Source organism: Nyctibius grandis, chromosome 11 (genome assembly GCF_013368605.1).
Source record: "Nyctibius grandis isolate bNycGra1 chromosome 11, bNycGra1.pri, whole genome shotgun sequence".
NCBI lineage: Eukaryota > Metazoa > Chordata > Aves > Nyctibiiformes > Nyctibiidae > Nyctibius > Nyctibius grandis.
In genome coordinates, this window is record NC_090668.1 from 1,781,591 (window position 1) to 1,797,374 (window position 15,784).

A 15,784-nucleotide genomic window follows, 5' to 3' on the forward strand; every position below is an offset into this window, starting at 1 on the left:
TGGGGTGCTGGTGGGTGCCAGTGGGTGACAGTGGGGTACCCATGGGTGCAATGGGGTGCCCATGGGTGAAGTGGGGTGCCCATGGGTGCCAGTGGGTGCCCATGGGTGCAATGGGATGCCCATGGGCGCAATGGGGTGTCAGTGGGTGCCCATGGGGTGCCTTTGGGTTCCATGGGGTGCCGGTGGGTGCCGGTGGGTGCCATGTGGTGCCAGTGGGTACCCATGTGGTGCCAGTGGGTGCCCATGGGTGCAATTGGGTGCCATGGGGTGTCAGTGGGTGCCCATGGGGTCCTGGTGGGTGCCCATGGGTGCAATGGGGTGCCATGGGTGCCCATGGGGTGCCGGTGGGTTCCATGGGGTGCCGGTGGGTGCCATGTGGTGCCAGTGGGTACCCATGTGGTGCCAGTGGGTGCCCATGGGTGCAATTGGGTGCAATTGGGTGCAGTGGGGTACCAGTGGGTGCCCATGGGGTGCCGGTGGGTGCCCATGGGTGCAATTGGGTGCAATTGGGTGCAGTGGGGTGCCGGTGGGTGCCCATGGGTGCCCATGGGGTGCCGGTGTGTGCCCATGGGGTACCGGTGGGCGCCCATGTGGTGCCGGTGGGTGCCGTGGGTGCCCCCTGACACCCCTGACCCCCCCTCCCCAGGCCGGGCCCCCCCGCCATGGCCTGCCTGCACGACACCCGCACCCCGTCGCCCTCGCTGGCGCTGCCCTCGGACGGGACCCCCGAGCAGGAGCTCACCCCCACCCAGTGCGTCCTGCGCGGGGTGCTGCCCGCCGCCCCCCCGGCACCCACCGCCCCCGCCGAGGCCTGGCCCCGCCGGGGACCCCCCCGCGGGCACCCCGAGCCCCCCGGCCCCGAGGGTGCGGGGCCCCTGGAGGGTGCCCACCTGCGGTGCCAGGCGGGGGGGGGGGTTCCTCGAGGGGCTCTTTGGGTGCCTCCGGCCCGTCTGGACCATGATCGGCAAAGCCTACGCGGCCGAGCACAAGCACCCGCAGGAAGGTGGGTGCTGGGGGGGGGGAAAAGTGGGTGCTGGGGGGCTGGGAGGGTGCCGTGGGGCAAAGGAGGGTGCTGTGGGGCAAAGGAGGGTGCTGTGGGGCTGGGAGGGTGGTACAGGACCGGGAGGGTGCAAGGGGGGAAAGGAGGGTGCTACGGGGAAAGGAGGGGGCTGTGGGGCTGGGAGGGTGCAAGGGGTCAGGAAGGGTGCAAGGGGGCAAAGGAGGGTGCTGTGGGGCTGAGAGGGTGCTGTGGGGCTGGGAGGGTGCTGCGGGGGAAAGGAGGGTGCTATAGGGCTGGGAGGGTGCTGGGGGGCTGGGAGGGTGCCATGGGGCAAAGGAGGGTGCAAGGTTGGGAAGGAGGGTGCTATGGGGCTGGGAGGGTGCAAGGTGGGAAAGGAGGGTGCTACAGGGCAAAGGAGGGTGCTGTGGGGTAAAGGAGGGTGCTGTGGGGGAAAGGAGTGTGCCATGGGGGAAAGGAGGGTGCCATGGGGCAAAGGAGGGTGCTGTGGGGCAAAGGAGGGTGCTATGGGTTAAAGGAGGGTGCTGTGGGGCTGGGAGTGTGCCATGGGGCAAAGGAGGGTGCCATGGGGCAAAGGAGGGTGCTGTGGGGCTGGGAGGGTGCTATGGGGTAAAGGAGGGTGCTGTGGGGCTGGGAGGGTGCTGTGGGGCAGAGGAGGGTGCTATGGGGGGAAGGAGGGTGCCATGGGGGAAAAGGAGGGTGCTGTGGGGCTGGGAGGGTGCAAGGAGGCAAAGGAGGGTGCAAGGGGGGAAAGGAGGGTGCTATGGGGCTGGGAGTGGGGTGCAGGGGTGCAGAGGGTGCAATGGGGTGGGGTGGGAGCAGAAGGGCTGGGTGGGTGTGCCAAGGGGGGGCTGCTGCATGGGCGTGGGGGCACCAGGGTGCCCATGTGGGTGTCCCATGTGTGTGGGTGAGCCAGGGTGCCCATGTGGGAGTCCCATGGGTGTGGGTGCACCAGGGTGCCCATGTGGGGGTCCCATGGGTGTGAGGGTGCAGGTTTGGGGGTGCCACGTGTGTGGGTGCCCGCAGACCCCTGGGAGGTGCCCTTCGAGGAGATCCTGGACCTGCAGTGGGTGGGCAGCGGGGCGCAGGGCGCCGTCTTCCTGGGCCGCTTCCACGGCGAGGAGGTGGCCGTGAAGAAGGTGCGGGACCTCAAGGAGACCGACATCAAGCACCTGCGCAAGCTCAAGCACCCCAACATCATCACCTTCAAGTGAGCGGGGGTGCTGCTGGCACCGGCGTGGGCATGGGGCACGGGCATGGCGTGGGGGCACCATGGGCATGGCTTGGAGCATGGGCATGGCATGGTCATGGAGTGTGGATGAAGCACGGACAAGCCATGGTCATGGGGAATGCCATGGGCACAAGGCATGGGCATGGCATGGGGCATGGGGCATGGACACAGGCTGGGCATGGGGTGTGGACATGGCATGGGCAAGCCATGGTCATGGAGAACACCATGGGCATGGAGAACGCAATGGACACAGCATGGGCATGGCATGGGGCATGGACACAGGCTGGGCATGGGACATGGACATGGCATGGGCAAGCCATGGGCATGGAGAACATCATGGACACAGAAGGGGCATGGACGTGGTGTGGGGCGTGGGTGTGCCATGGGCACGGGGCATAGACCTGGACGTGCCATGGGCATGAAGGATGGAGGCATGGACATGGCATGAGCCTGGGCATGAACATAGCCCAGGTCATGGCCACGGCATGGACGTGGGCGTGGGGCGTGGAGGACACCATGGGCACAGGGTACGGACACGTCGTAGACATGGGCATGGACACGGGCATGAACACAGCATGATGCATGGACACGGCCAACCATGGGCATGGGGCATGGGGAACACCGTGGGCAGAGGACATGGACACGTCATGGCATGGTCACAGCATGGGCATGGGCATGGACACGGCATGGACACGCCAGGAGCACAGGTCATGAACATGACAAGGGCATGGGGCACCACCATGGCATGGGCATGGGGAACACCAGCATGGCATGGAGCTGGGTGGGTGGGACATGGCATGGACACGGGGCACTGACATGGCATGGACATGGGACACTGGCACGTCCCACGTGTGGCACAGGGGGTGGCCGCACACAGGACAGGTCTCAGGGCAGGGCGATGTGGGTGCTCTGGCACTGATGAGTGCCCCAGTTCAGATGGGTGCCCCAGTATCCCAGTGCTACTGGGTGCAGAGGGGTGCCCATGGGTGCAGGTGGGTCCTCCTAGTGCTGACGGGAGGGCTTGGGTGCAGATGGGTGCCCCAGCACTGATGGGTGCTGACAGGGACCTGAGTGCAGATGGGTGTCTTGGAGAAGTTGGGTGTCCTGGAGAAGTTGGGTGCCCTAGAAAAGTTGGGTGCCCTGGAGAACTTGGGTGCTCTGGAGAAGTTGGGTGCCCTGGAGAAGTTGGGTGTCCTGGAGAACTTGGGTGCCCTGGAGAAGTTGGGTGCCTGGGAGAAGTTGGGTGTCCTAGAGAAGTTGGGTGCCCTGGAGAAGTTGGGTGTCCTGGAGAAGTTGGGTGCTCTGGAGAACTTGGATGCCCTGGAAATTTGGGTGCCCGGGAGAACTTGGGTGCCCTGGAAAAGTTGGGTGCCCTGGAGTACTTGGGTGCCCTAGAAAAGTTGTTGGGTGCCCTGGAGGAGTTGGGTGTCCGGGAGAAGTTGGGTGCCCTAGAAAAGTTGGGTGCCCTGGAGAAGTTGGGTGTCCTAGAGAAGTTGGGTGTCCGGGAGAACTTGGGTACCCTGGAGAAGTTGGGTGTCCTAGAAAAGTTGGGTGCCCTGGAGAAGTTGGGTGCCTGGGAGAAGTTGGGTGCCCGGCAGAAGTTGGGTGCCCTGGAGAACTTGGGTGTCCTGGAGAAGTTGGGTGCCCTGGAGCAGCTGGGAGCCCTGGAGCACTTGGGTGCCCTGGAGAAGTTGGGTGCCTGGGAGAAGTTGGGTGCCCGGCAGAAGTTGGGTGCCCTGGAGAACTTGGGTGTCCTGGAGAAGTTGGGTGCCCTGGAGCAGCTGGGAGCCCTGGAGCAGTTGGGTGCCCTGCAGAAGTTGGTTGTCCTGGAGAAGTTGGGTGCCTGGTGGTGCTGGGTGCTGGCCAGGCAGCGGGTGCTGAGGGTGCCGCTGTGCCCGCAGGGGGGTGTGCACCCAGGCACCCTGCTACTGCATCATCATGGAGTTCTGCGCCCAGGGGCAGCTCTACGAGGTGCTGCGCGCCGGGCGCAAGGTCACCCCCTCCCTGCTCGTCGACTGGTCCATGGGCATCGCCGGCGGCATGAACTACCTGCACCTCCACAAGATCATCCACCGCGACCTCAAGTCGCCCAAGTGAGCGGGGACGGGGCACCCATGGGTGCTGGGGTGGGTGCCCCAGGTGGTGGCCGTGCCCGCGATGGTGCCGTGCCCGTGGTGGGGACGTGCGTGTGGCGGGTGCATGATCGTGGCGCTGCCATGCCTGTGGTGGTGCCTTGTCCGCGGTGGCTGCATGCCCATGGTGGTGTCATGTCCATGGTGGTGACACGTGTGTGGTGGTGACGTGACCATGGTGGTGCCGTGCCCGTGGTGTTGGTGTGCCCACAATGGGACCATGATCATGGCAGTTGCATGCCCACGAAGGTGCCATGCCCATGATGGTGCCGTGCCCATGATGGTGCCATGCCCATGGTGGTGCCATGTCCACGTTAGTTCTGTGGTGGTGCCATGTCCACGACGACATTGTGCCCGTGGCGGTGCCATGCCCATGGTGTTGGTGTGCCCACAACGGGACCATGATCATGGCAGTTGCATGACCATGGTGGTGCCGTGCCCATGATGGTGCCATGACCATGGTGGTGCTGTGCCCATGACGGTGCCATGCCTATGATGGTGCCATGACCATGGTGGTGCCATGACCATGGTGGTGCCGTGCCCATGATTATGCCATGCCCATGGTGGTGCCATGCCCATGATGGTGCCATGCCCATGGTGGTGCCCTACCCATGATGGTGCTGTGCCCATGATGGTGCCATGCCCATGGTGGTGCCATGTCCACGTTAGTGCTGTGGTGGTGCCATGTCCACGATGACGTTGTGCCCATGGTGGTGGCATGCCCATGACCTGGCCACGCTTGTAGCGGTTGCATGCCCATGGCGGTGCTGTGCCCGTGTCACCGGCGTGGCACTGGCGTGGCACTGAGCGGGTGCCCCCCAGCATGCTCATCACCTACGACGACGTGGTGAAGATCTCGGACTTCGGCACCTCCAAGGAGCTCATTGACAAGAGCACCAAGATGTCCTTCGCGGGCACCGTGGCCTGGATGGCACCCGAGGTCATCCGCAATGAGCCCGTCTCCGAGAAGGTGGACATCTGGTGAGGACTCGGGGACCTTGGGGACATCGGGGACATTGGGGACATGGGGACCTCCACCAGGGAGCTGTGGTGGCACTGGGGGCACAGCACCACGGGGGGCTTTGGGGGGGCACTGTGGGGGCACCGGAGGTATTGGGGACAATAGGAACAGGGACACTGGGGGACACGAGCCTCAGGGACACTGGGGGGGACCAGAGATGGGGACACTGGAGATACTGGGAGGGACATTGCAGTGACAGGGATGGGGGACATCAGGGACCACGGGAGGGGCAGGGGACATGGGGGCCACCAGCGTGGGCAGAGGCAGGGAGGGGACACCAGGGCAGGGCATTGGGGAGGAGGGGACAGCGGGAGGACACCGGGGGTGGCCCGGCGGTGGGTGACGGTGGCCGTGGGTGACAGTGGCCGTGGGTGTCCCCAGGTCCTTCGGGGTGGTGCTGTGGGAGCTGCTGACGGGTGAGATCCCCTACAAGGACGTGGACTCCTCGGCCATCATCTGGGGCGTGGGCAGCAACAGCCTCCACCTGCCCGTGCCCACGGGCTGCCCCGACGGCTTCAAGGTGCTGCTGCGCCAGTGCTGGTGAGGGCGCCCGCGGGGACACCCCCTGGGGACACCCAACTGGGGACACCCAACGGGGGACACCCCCTTGGGGACATCCCCCTGGGGACACCCGTCTGGGGACACCCATCTGGGGACACCGCCCTGGGGACACCCGTCTGGGGACACCCCACCATGGACACACTCCATGGGGACACACCGTAGGGACACCCTGCCATGGGGACATGCCACCTTGGGGACACACCATGGGGACACCCATCTGGGGACACCTTGCCATGGGGATACCACGCCATGGGGACACCCCCCTGGGGACACCCCACCATGGACACCCAGCTGGGGACACCTGCCATGGGGACACACCGTAGGGACACCCTGCCATGGGGACATGCCACCTTGGGGACACACCATGGGGACACCCATCTGGGGACACCTTGCCATGGGGATACCACGCCATGGGGACACCCCCCTGGGGACACCCCACCATGGACACCCAGCTGGGGACACCTGCCATGGGGACACCCCACCATGGACACCCCACCATGGACACACGCCATGGGGACATGCCATGGGGACACACCGTAGAGACACCCCACCTTGGGGATGCACCATGGGGACACACCTTAGGGACATCCTGCCATGGGGACACCCCACCATGGGGGACATGCCATGGGGACACCCATCTGGGGACACCCCGCCATGGGGACACCACGCCATGGGGACACCATGCTATGGGGACACACCACTGTGGGGACACCCTACCATGGGGACACCTCACCATGGGGCCACGCCGTGGGGACACCCCACCTGGGAACCCCCCACCATGGAGCCACTCCACCATGGGGACACCCTACCATGGGGACACCATGCTATGGGGACACCCCACCATGGGGACACCCCACCGTGGGGACACCCCACGGGCACCCATCCCATGGTAGACTCATCCCATGGAGGACACCACCATGGGGACACCCTGCCGTAGGGCCCACCATGAGGGACCTGCCATTGGCACCCCACTGTGGGCAGTGCAGGGAGGGGGGTTGGGGACCCCTGGCCATAGGGACCCCCCACCCTGGGGTGCCCCCACCCTGGGCAGGGCTCACCCCATGCCAGGCTGCACCCTACACACCCCCGTCCTTGGGGCACCTCCTGTGTCCTGGGCACCCTTCTGTGCCCATGGGCCCAAAGAGCCTCAGCACCTCCCCAGTGCCCCCCAGCACCCCCCAGCGCCCCCCAGCACCCACCCAGCACCCACCCACCCCCGCCCACGCCGTGCCACCCCCCAGGAACAGCAAACCCCGGCACCGCCCGTCCTTCCGCCAGATCCTGCTGCACCTCGACATCGCCTCGGCCGACGTCCTCTCCACCCCCCAGGAGACCTACTTCAAGTCCCAGGTACCCCCCGCCTGGCACCCAGGACCCCTGGCACCCACAGACCCTGCACCCTGGGACCCCCAGCACCCAGAGACCCCAGGACCCCCACACCCAGAGATCCTGGGACACCCCAGCACCCCGAGACCCCCCCCGCACCCAGGACCCCCGGCACCCAGAGACCACAGCACCCTGGGACCCCCGGCACCCGGAGACCCTGGGACCCCCAGCACTGTGGGACCCCTGGCACCCAGAGACCCCCCCAGCACCCAGGACCCCCAGCACCCAGAGACCCTGGGACCCCTGGCACCCAGAGACCCCCCCAGCACCCCAGGACTCCCGGCACCCTGAGACCCCAGCACCCAGGGACCCCACAGGATACCCAGCACCCAGGACCCCAAGACCCCAGGGGTCCTGGGATACCCCAGCACCCCGAGACCCCCCCCAGTGCCCCGGGACCCCCAGCACCCAGAGACCCTTGTACCCTGGGACCCCCGGCACCCAGGGACCTCCAGCACCCCAGGGCTCCTGGGACACCCCAGCACCCTGAGACCCCCCAGCACCCAGGGACCCCAGCACCCCAGGACTCCCGGCACCCTGAGACCCCAGCACCCAGGGACCTCCAGCACCCAGGGACCCCACAGGATACCCAGCACCCAGGACACCAGCACCCTGGGACCCCCAGCACACTGGGGCTCCTGGGTTACCCCAGCACCCCGAGACCCCCCCCCCAGTGCCCTGGGACTCCCAGCACCCCAGGACCCCCAGCACCCAGGGACCCCCCAGGATGCCCATCACCCAGGACCCCCAGCACTCTGGGACCTGCAGGACCCCCAGCACCCAGGAGCCTGCAGTAGCTGCTGCCCAGGGTACCCAGTGCCCATGGTAACCAGTGCCCAGGGTGCCCAGTGACTATGCCAGCCAGTGCCCAGCATGCCCAGTGCCCATGGTAGCCAGTGGCCAGGTTGCCCAGTGCCCACAGTAGCCAGCGCCCAGGGTGTCCCATGCCTGTGGTACCCATTGCCTGCAGTAACTGGTGTCTGGGATGCCCGGTGCCCACAGTAGCCAGTGCCCATGGTAGCCAGTGGCCGGTGCCCATGGTAGCTGGTGCCTGTGGTAGCCAGTGGCTGGTGCCCGCGGTAGGCAGTGGCCATTGCTCACCGTAGCCAGTGCCCACAGTAGCCAGTGGCCTGTGCCTGCGGTAGCCAGTGCCTGTGGTAGCCAGTGCCTGGGGTGCCCAGTACCCATGGTAGCCAGTGGCTGGTGCCCGCGGTAGCCGGTAGCCAGCGGCCAGTGGCCAGTGGCCGCAGTAGCCCACGTGCCGCAGGCCGAGTGGCGGGAGGAGGTGAAGCTGCACTTCGAGAAGATCAAGTCGGAGGGGACGTGTCTGCACCGGCTGGAGGAGGAGCTCATCCACCGGCGGCGCGAGGAGCTGCGGTGGGGCCCGGGGGGTGCTGGGGACACTGGGGACAACTGGGGACAACTGGGGACAACTGGGGACACTGGGACCTCAGGGACATGGTGGGGGGAGCAGGGGCGGGGGGGTGGCAGGGTGCAGGGAGGGCTGGTGGGTGGCTGTCGTTGTGCGTGGTGGGTGCTGTGGGGTGCCGTGGGGTGCCGTGGGGTGCTGTGGGTGCCATGGGGGGCCGTGGGGTGCTGCGGAGTGCTTTAGGGTGCCATGGGGCGCTGTGGGTGCCGTGGGGTGCCGCGGGGTGCCATGGGGTGCCATGGGGTGCTGTGCGGTGCTACGGGGTGCTGTGGGGTTCCATGGGGTATCGTGGGGTGATGTGGGGTGCTGTGGGGTGCTGTAGGTGCTGTGGTGTGCCTTGGGGTGCTCTGGGATGCTGTGGGGTGCCATGGGGTGATGTGGGATGCCGTGGGGTGCCAGGGGTGCCGTGGGGTGCCATGGGGTGCCATGGGTGCCGTGGGGGTGCTATGGGGCACCGTGGGGTGCTGTGGGGTACCTTGGGGTGCCGTGGGGTGCTGTGGGGTACCTTGGGGTGCCATGGGGCGCTGTGGGGTGCCATGGGGTGCCCACTCCCCGCGCCCCACGCCAGGCACGCGCTGGACATCCGGGAGCACTACGAGCGCAAGCTGGAGCGCGCCAACAACCTGTACATGGAGCTCAGCGCCCTCATGCTGCAGCTGGAGCTCAAGGAGAAGGAGCTGCTCAGGTGAGAGGGGGCACCCAGCACCCACCAGCACCCCCAGCACCCACCAGTACCCACCAGCATCCAGCAGCACCCCTATACCCAACCCATGGCCAAGGCCAACTCTAGATCCACCCCAGGGCCACCCCATGACCATGGCCAACCCTATAGCCATCTCATGGCCAACCCATGGCCATGGCCAACCCTATGTCCACCTCATGGCCATGGCCAACCCTACAGCCACCCTATGGCCCATGGCCAACCCTATAGACACCTCATGGCCACAGCCAACCCTGTATCCACCCCATGACCACCCTATGGCCATGGCCAACCCTCTACCCATCCCATGGCCATGGCCAACCCTATATCCACCCCATGGCCACAGCCAACCCTATATCCACCCCATGACCATGGCCAACCCTATAGCCATCTCATGGCCACCCCATGGCCACAGCCAGCTCTATATCCACCCCATGGCCACCTCATGGCCACTGCCAACCCTGTATCCACCCTATGACCATGGCCAACCCTGTACCCACCCCATGGCCATGGCCAACCCTATAGCCACCTCATGGCCACCCCATGGCCATGGCCAGCTCTATATCCACCCCATGGCCACCCTATGACCATGGCCAACCCTATAGCCACCTTATGGCCACAGCCAACCCTGTATCCACCCCATGGCCATGGCCAACCCTCTACCCACCCTATGGGCTACCCTGAGCCCATGGCCAGCCCTTACCCACCACCCCAAGGCCACAGCCACCCCACACCCCACCCCGCTCCGCGTCCCCGGGGGTGGGTGCCCACCCGTGGCCCCATGCAGGCGGGAGCAGGCGCTGGAGAAGCGTTACCCCGGGCTCTTCAAGCCGCGGGCGCCGCGGGGGCTCCTGCACGGCAACGCTGTCGAGACCCTCATCAAGAAACGCAACGTCCCCCAGAAGCTCTCGCCCCACGGCAAGCGGTGAGCTGGGACCCCCGGGGCCCTGGGGGGGGACACGGGGACCCTGAGGGGGGACATGGGGACCCTGGATGGGGACACGGGGACCCTGGGTGCTGTGGGGTGGCAGGAGGGGCTGGGGGGTTGTAGCCCTGGGGGATTTGGGGTGGTGGGGGTAGGGATTTGGGTCTCTCATGGTGGGGGGGTCTGGGGACGTGGGTGTGTGGGTCCCTCAGGGTTGGGGGGGTTCTGGGGGGTTTGGGTGCCGGGGGGCCTTTGGGGTGGAGGGACTCTGGGGGTCCAGATGCCTGGGGACATTTGGGGGGGAGCCTGGGGGTGCAGATGTCTGGGGACACTTGGGGGGGGGGGTCCTGAGGGTGATGTCTGGGGACCTTGGGGGGGGTTCTGGGGGTCCCGATGCCTGGGGACATTGGGGGGGGGGTCCTGGGGGTGCAGATAATTGGGGTCCTTCTGGGGGGGGTCCTGGGGGTGCAGATGTCTGGGGACACTTGAGCGGGGTCCTGAGGGTGATGTCTGGGGACCTTGGGAGGGGTTCTGGGGGTCCCGATGCCTGGGGCCCTTTGGGGTGGGGGGACTCTGGGGGTCCCGATGCCTGGGGACATTTGGGGGGGGGTCCTGGGGGTCCAGATGTTTGGGATCCTTTGCGGGGGGGGTGGACTGGGGGCTTGGGAGCCTGGGGACCTTTGGGGTGGGGAGAGGTTCTGGGGGGGTGCAGATGTTTGGGGTCCTTTGGGGGGGTCTGGGGGTGATGTCTGGTGTCCTTTGGGGGGGTCCTGGGGGTCCAGATGTTTGGGGACATTTGGGGGGGGTCCTGGGGGTGATATCTGGGGACCTTGGGGGGGGTCTGGGGGGTCCAGATGTTTGGGGACATTTGGGAGGGGGTCCTGGGGGGGTGCAGATGTTTGGGGTCCTTTGGGGGGGGTTCTGGGGGTCCAGATGTTTGGGGTCTGGGGATCCAGATGCCTGGGGACATTTGGGGGGGGGGTCCTGGGGGTGCAGATGTTTGGGGATCTTTCTGGGGGTCTGGGGGTGATGCCTGGGGTCCTTGGGGGGGGGGTCTGGGGGGTGCAGACATTTGGGGTCTGGGGCTGTCCCTTGGAGGGGGGGGGTGTCCTTTTGGGGGGGGGGGTCCGGCCATGGGGGTCCCTCCTGGGTGGGTGGGGGGTGTTCTGGGGGGTCCCACCCACCTGGGACCCCCCCGTGTGTGTGTCCCCCCCCCAGCCCCGACCTGCTGAAGCCCGAGGTGCTGCTGCCCAAGCTGGACGCGGCCATGGCGCAGGTGGCCCTGCCCGGGTGCCCCAAGGGCCCCCCCTCCCCGGGGCGCAGCCGCCGGGCCAAGGGGCGCCACCGCAAAGCGGGACCCCGGGGGGGCTGCGGGGACCCGGGTCCTGAGCCTGGACCCCCCCGGGGGCTACCCGGACCCCCCCCGGTGGCTACCACCACCGGCCCTGACATCCTCGGGGGCACCTTGGAGGCTGCGGGTGCCCCCCCGGCTGCAGCGCCCGACGCGGGACCCGGGGGGGCGACGGGCACCCAAGGGTCCCCCCCGCCGCCACCCCCCGAGCCCGAGCGGGAGAGCGGGGCCGGGCGGGGGGGCAAAGGCGGGGGTGGGCAGCACCTCACCCCCGCGGCCCTGCTGTACCGGGCGGCCGTCACCCGCGGGCAGGTGAGAGCGGGGTGCCCTTTTCTGGGGGCGGGGGGACACACGACAGGACCCCCCCAGTTCATCCCAGTAGTGGGGAGAGGGATGGAGCCCTTCTGGGGAGGGGTTTGGGGGGGGGTCAGGACCCTTGGGTCCATCTGGGGGGGGTCAGGACCCCTGGGTCACTCCTGGGGGGGTAGGGGGGGGTGTCAGGACCCCTGGGTCTCTTTTCTGGGGGGGGGGGACAAGACAGGACCCCCCCAGTTCATCCCAGTAGTGGGGAGGGGGATGGAGCCCTTCTGGGGAGGGGTTTGGGGGGGGGTCCCGCCTGAGGAGGGGGGTCAGGACCCTTGGGTGCATCTCGGGGTGGGGGGGGGGGGGGGGTGGCCAGGACCCCTGGGTCCATCGGGGGGGTCAGGACCCCTGGGTGCTTCCTGTGGGGGTAGAGGGGGTATCAGGACCCCTGGGTCCCTCCTGGGGGGGTAGAGGGGGGGGGGTCAGGTCCCCTGGGTGCCTCCCGAGGGGCAGCGGGAGGACCCCAGCGCCCCCCCCGCCTTCTTGTGCCCCCCCCAGAAGCGGGGGGTCTCGTCGGAGGAGGAGGAGGGTGAGGTGGACAGTGAGGTGGAGCTGCCGCTGCGGCAGAGGTGGGTGCCCACATCCCCCCCCCACCCCAGATGTCTGGGTCCATTCCGGGGGTCCATGGGTGCTCGGACACCCAGGATGGGTGAAAGGGGGGGGGTCTGTGGGTGCCCAGACCCCTGGCATGGGTGCAGAGGGGTCTGTGGGTGCCCGGACCCCTGGGGTGGGTGCAGGGGGGGGTCTGTGGGTACCCTGACCCCTGGGATGGGTGCGGGGGGGGGTCTGTGCGTTCTAGGACGCCTGGCATGGGTGCAGGGGGGGGGTCTGTGGGTGCCCAGACCCCTGGGATGGGTGCAGGGGGGGTCTGTGGGTGCCCAGACCCCTGGCATGGGTGCAGAGGGGTCTGTAGGTGCCCGGACCCCTGGCATGGGTGCAGGGGGGGGTCTGTGGGTGCCCAGACCCCTGGGATGGGTGCAGGGGGGGTCTGTGGATGTCCAGATCCCTGGGATGGGTGCAGGGGGGGGTCTGTGGGTGCCTGGACCCCTGGGATGGGTGCAGGGGGGGATCTGTGCGTTCTAGGACCCCTGGGATGGGTGCAGGGGCATCTGTGGGTGCCCAGACCCCTGGCATGGGTGCAGGGGGGTCTGTGGGTGCCCAGACCCCTGGCATGGGTGCAGGGGGGTCTGTGGGTGCCCAGACCCCTGGCATGGGTGCAGAGGGGTCTGTGGGTGCCTGGACCCCTGGGATGGGTGCAGGGGCATCTGTGGGTGCCCAGCCCCCTGGCATGGGTGCAGGGGGGGGTCTGTGGGTTCTAGGACCCCTGGGATGGGTGCAGGGGGGGGTCTGTGCGTTCTAGGACCCCTGGGATGGGTGCAGGGGCATCTGTGGGTGCCCAGACCCCTGGCATGGGTGCAGGGGGGTCTGTGGGTGCCTGGACCCCTGGGATGGGTGCAGGGGGGTGTCTGTGAGTGCCCAGACCCCTGGGATGAGTGCAGGGTGGGGGGGTCTGTGGGTGCAGGGGGTGTCTGTGGGTTCTAGGACCCCTGGCATGGGTGCAGGGGCACCTGTGGGTGCCCGGACACCTGGCATGGGTGCAGGGGGGGGTCTGTGGGTGCCCAGACCCCTGGGATGGGTGCAGGGGGGAAACTGTGGGTTCTAGGACCCCTGGGATGGGTGCGGGGGGGGTCTGTGGGTGCCCAGACCCCTGGGATGGGTGCAGGGGCATCTGTGGGTGCCCAGACCCCTGGCATGGGTGCAGAGGGGGGTCTGTGGGTGCAAGGGAGGGGGTCTGTGGGTGCTCTGACCCCTGGCATGGGTACAGGGCCATCTGTGGGTGCCCAGCCATGGGGGGGGTCCTCACTGTGTCCCCCCCCCGCCCAGGTGGCCCCCGGGCATGAGCAAGCGCCAGTCGCTGTCGACCTTCAGCTCGGAGAACTTCTCGGACGGGGACGGGGACGAGGGGCACACGAGCGAGCCCTCGCACAGTGCCACCCCCGACGTGGGCAGCACCAACACGGACGAGCGCCCCGACGACCGCTCCGAGGACCTGCTGTCCCAGGGCTCCGAGATCCCCCTGGACGCCCCCCCCCCCCGAGGGGCCCGGCCGCCGCCACGGGGGGCTCAGCCCCAAGGTGAGGGGCCCCCACCCAGGGGTGGGTGTCAGGGAGCACCCACAGGCCTCCCCCCACCCCAGGGATGGGTGACACCATAGGAAGGGGTGCGCCCAAGGATGGGTAGCAATAGGGTGGGGGGGCCCCAAAGGGGTGGTACTGGGGGATGGGGGTCCCTAAGGTGCCCCAGGACAGGGTCAGCAAGGGGAAGGGGGGTGCCCCAGGGGTGGGTGCCATGGGGTGGGGGTCCCTAGGGCCCCCCAGGACAGGGTTAACAAGGGGAAGGGGGTCCCCCAGGGATAGGTGCCATGGGGTGGGGGTCCCTAAGGTCCCCCAGGACAGGGTCAGCAAGGGGAAGGGGGTCCCCTCAGGCTGGGTGCCATGGGGTGGGGGTCCCTAGGGTCCCTCAGTGGTGGGTGCCATGGGGTGGGGGTCCCAAGGATCCCCCAGGACAGGGTCAGCAAGGGGAAAGGGGGTCCCCCAGGGATGGGTGCTATGGGGTGGGGGTCCCTAGAGTCCCCCAGGGGTGGGTATTAGGGAGTAGGGGTCCCCTAATCCCACCCATGACTGGAGTAGCAAAGGGAAGGGGGTCCCCAGGGCTCTCAGGGCTGGGTGCCATGGGGTGGGGGTCCCTAAGGTCCCCCAGGGCAGGGTTGGCAAGGGGAAGGGGGTCCCTCAGGGGTGGGTGCCATGGGGTGGGGGTCCCCAGGGTCTCCCAGGGGTGGTACTGGGGGAGGGGGGTCCCTAAGGTCCCCCAGGACAGGGTCAGCAAGGGGAAGGGGGTCCCCCAGGGGTGGGTGCCATGGGGTGGGGGTAGCCTGAGCCCCCCCAGGACGGGGTTAGCAAGGGGAAGGGGGTCCCCAGGCCCCCCCCACCCAGGAACAAGCACTATGGGGAGGGGTCCTCCATGGGGTGCAGGTACCACGTGGGGGGGTCCCCCCAGGATCAGGGGCCATGGGGAGGGGGGTCCCCAGGCCCAGCTACCACAGCAGGAGGGGGGGGGGTCCTCACGGTGTCCCCACCCCCCCCCAAGCCCCGCTGTGGGGCGGGGGGAGGCTCTGAGGGTCTTTACCCCCCCCGTTATGTGTCCCCCCCCCAGGTCTCCGAGGACTCGGACTGCGACAGCGCGGAGCTGGATCACTCAGGCAGCGGCGAGGGGCCCCCCCGGCCCACGGCCCCCCCCGGCCTGTGACCTGTGTCGTGTCCCCCCCCCCTCCAGCCCCCTGCACACCCCCCCCTCACCCCCCCCCACACACACTTGTACAGCCCCAAATATTTATATAAATATCTATCGCTCTCTACTTGCTGTCTGTGGGCCTGGGGGGGGGCACTGGGGGGGTATTTTGGGGTTGGGGGGGGTAGAATAGGGGTAGAAGGTGTCTGTGTTTATGTAGGTCCTACTGTAATAGCCCCCACCCCAGAGGAGTTGTCTCCCCTAGACAGGGCAGGGGATAATGTGGGGGGCAGCATATAAGGGGGGGCACATATAAGGGGGTGGGGGCATATAAGGGGGGGCACATATAAGGGGGAGGGGGCACATATAAGGGGCTGAG

At 67.8% G+C, this 15,784-nt stretch overlaps 1 protein-coding gene across 1 annotated transcript; it reads left to right on the forward strand.

Annotated features, from left to right (window-relative positions):
* Positions 1 to 662: 662 nt before the first annotated feature.
* Positions 663 to 15,449, forward strand: MAP3K12 (mitogen-activated protein kinase kinase kinase 12). Its single transcript, XM_068410439.1, is given in 15 exon segments — positions 663 to 905; positions 907 to 1,003; positions 2,045 to 2,228; positions 4,151 to 4,342; positions 5,204 to 5,362; positions 5,784 to 5,942; positions 7,205 to 7,313; positions 8,617 to 8,726; positions 9,347 to 9,463; positions 10,266 to 10,403; positions 11,622 to 12,066; positions 12,616 to 12,686; positions 14,002 to 14,215; positions 14,217 to 14,252; positions 15,331 to 15,449. Coding segments are annotated over 15 exon segments (2,367 nt in total). The 3' UTR covers positions 15,424 to 15,449.
* Positions 15,450 to 15,784: the final 335 nt, after the last annotated feature.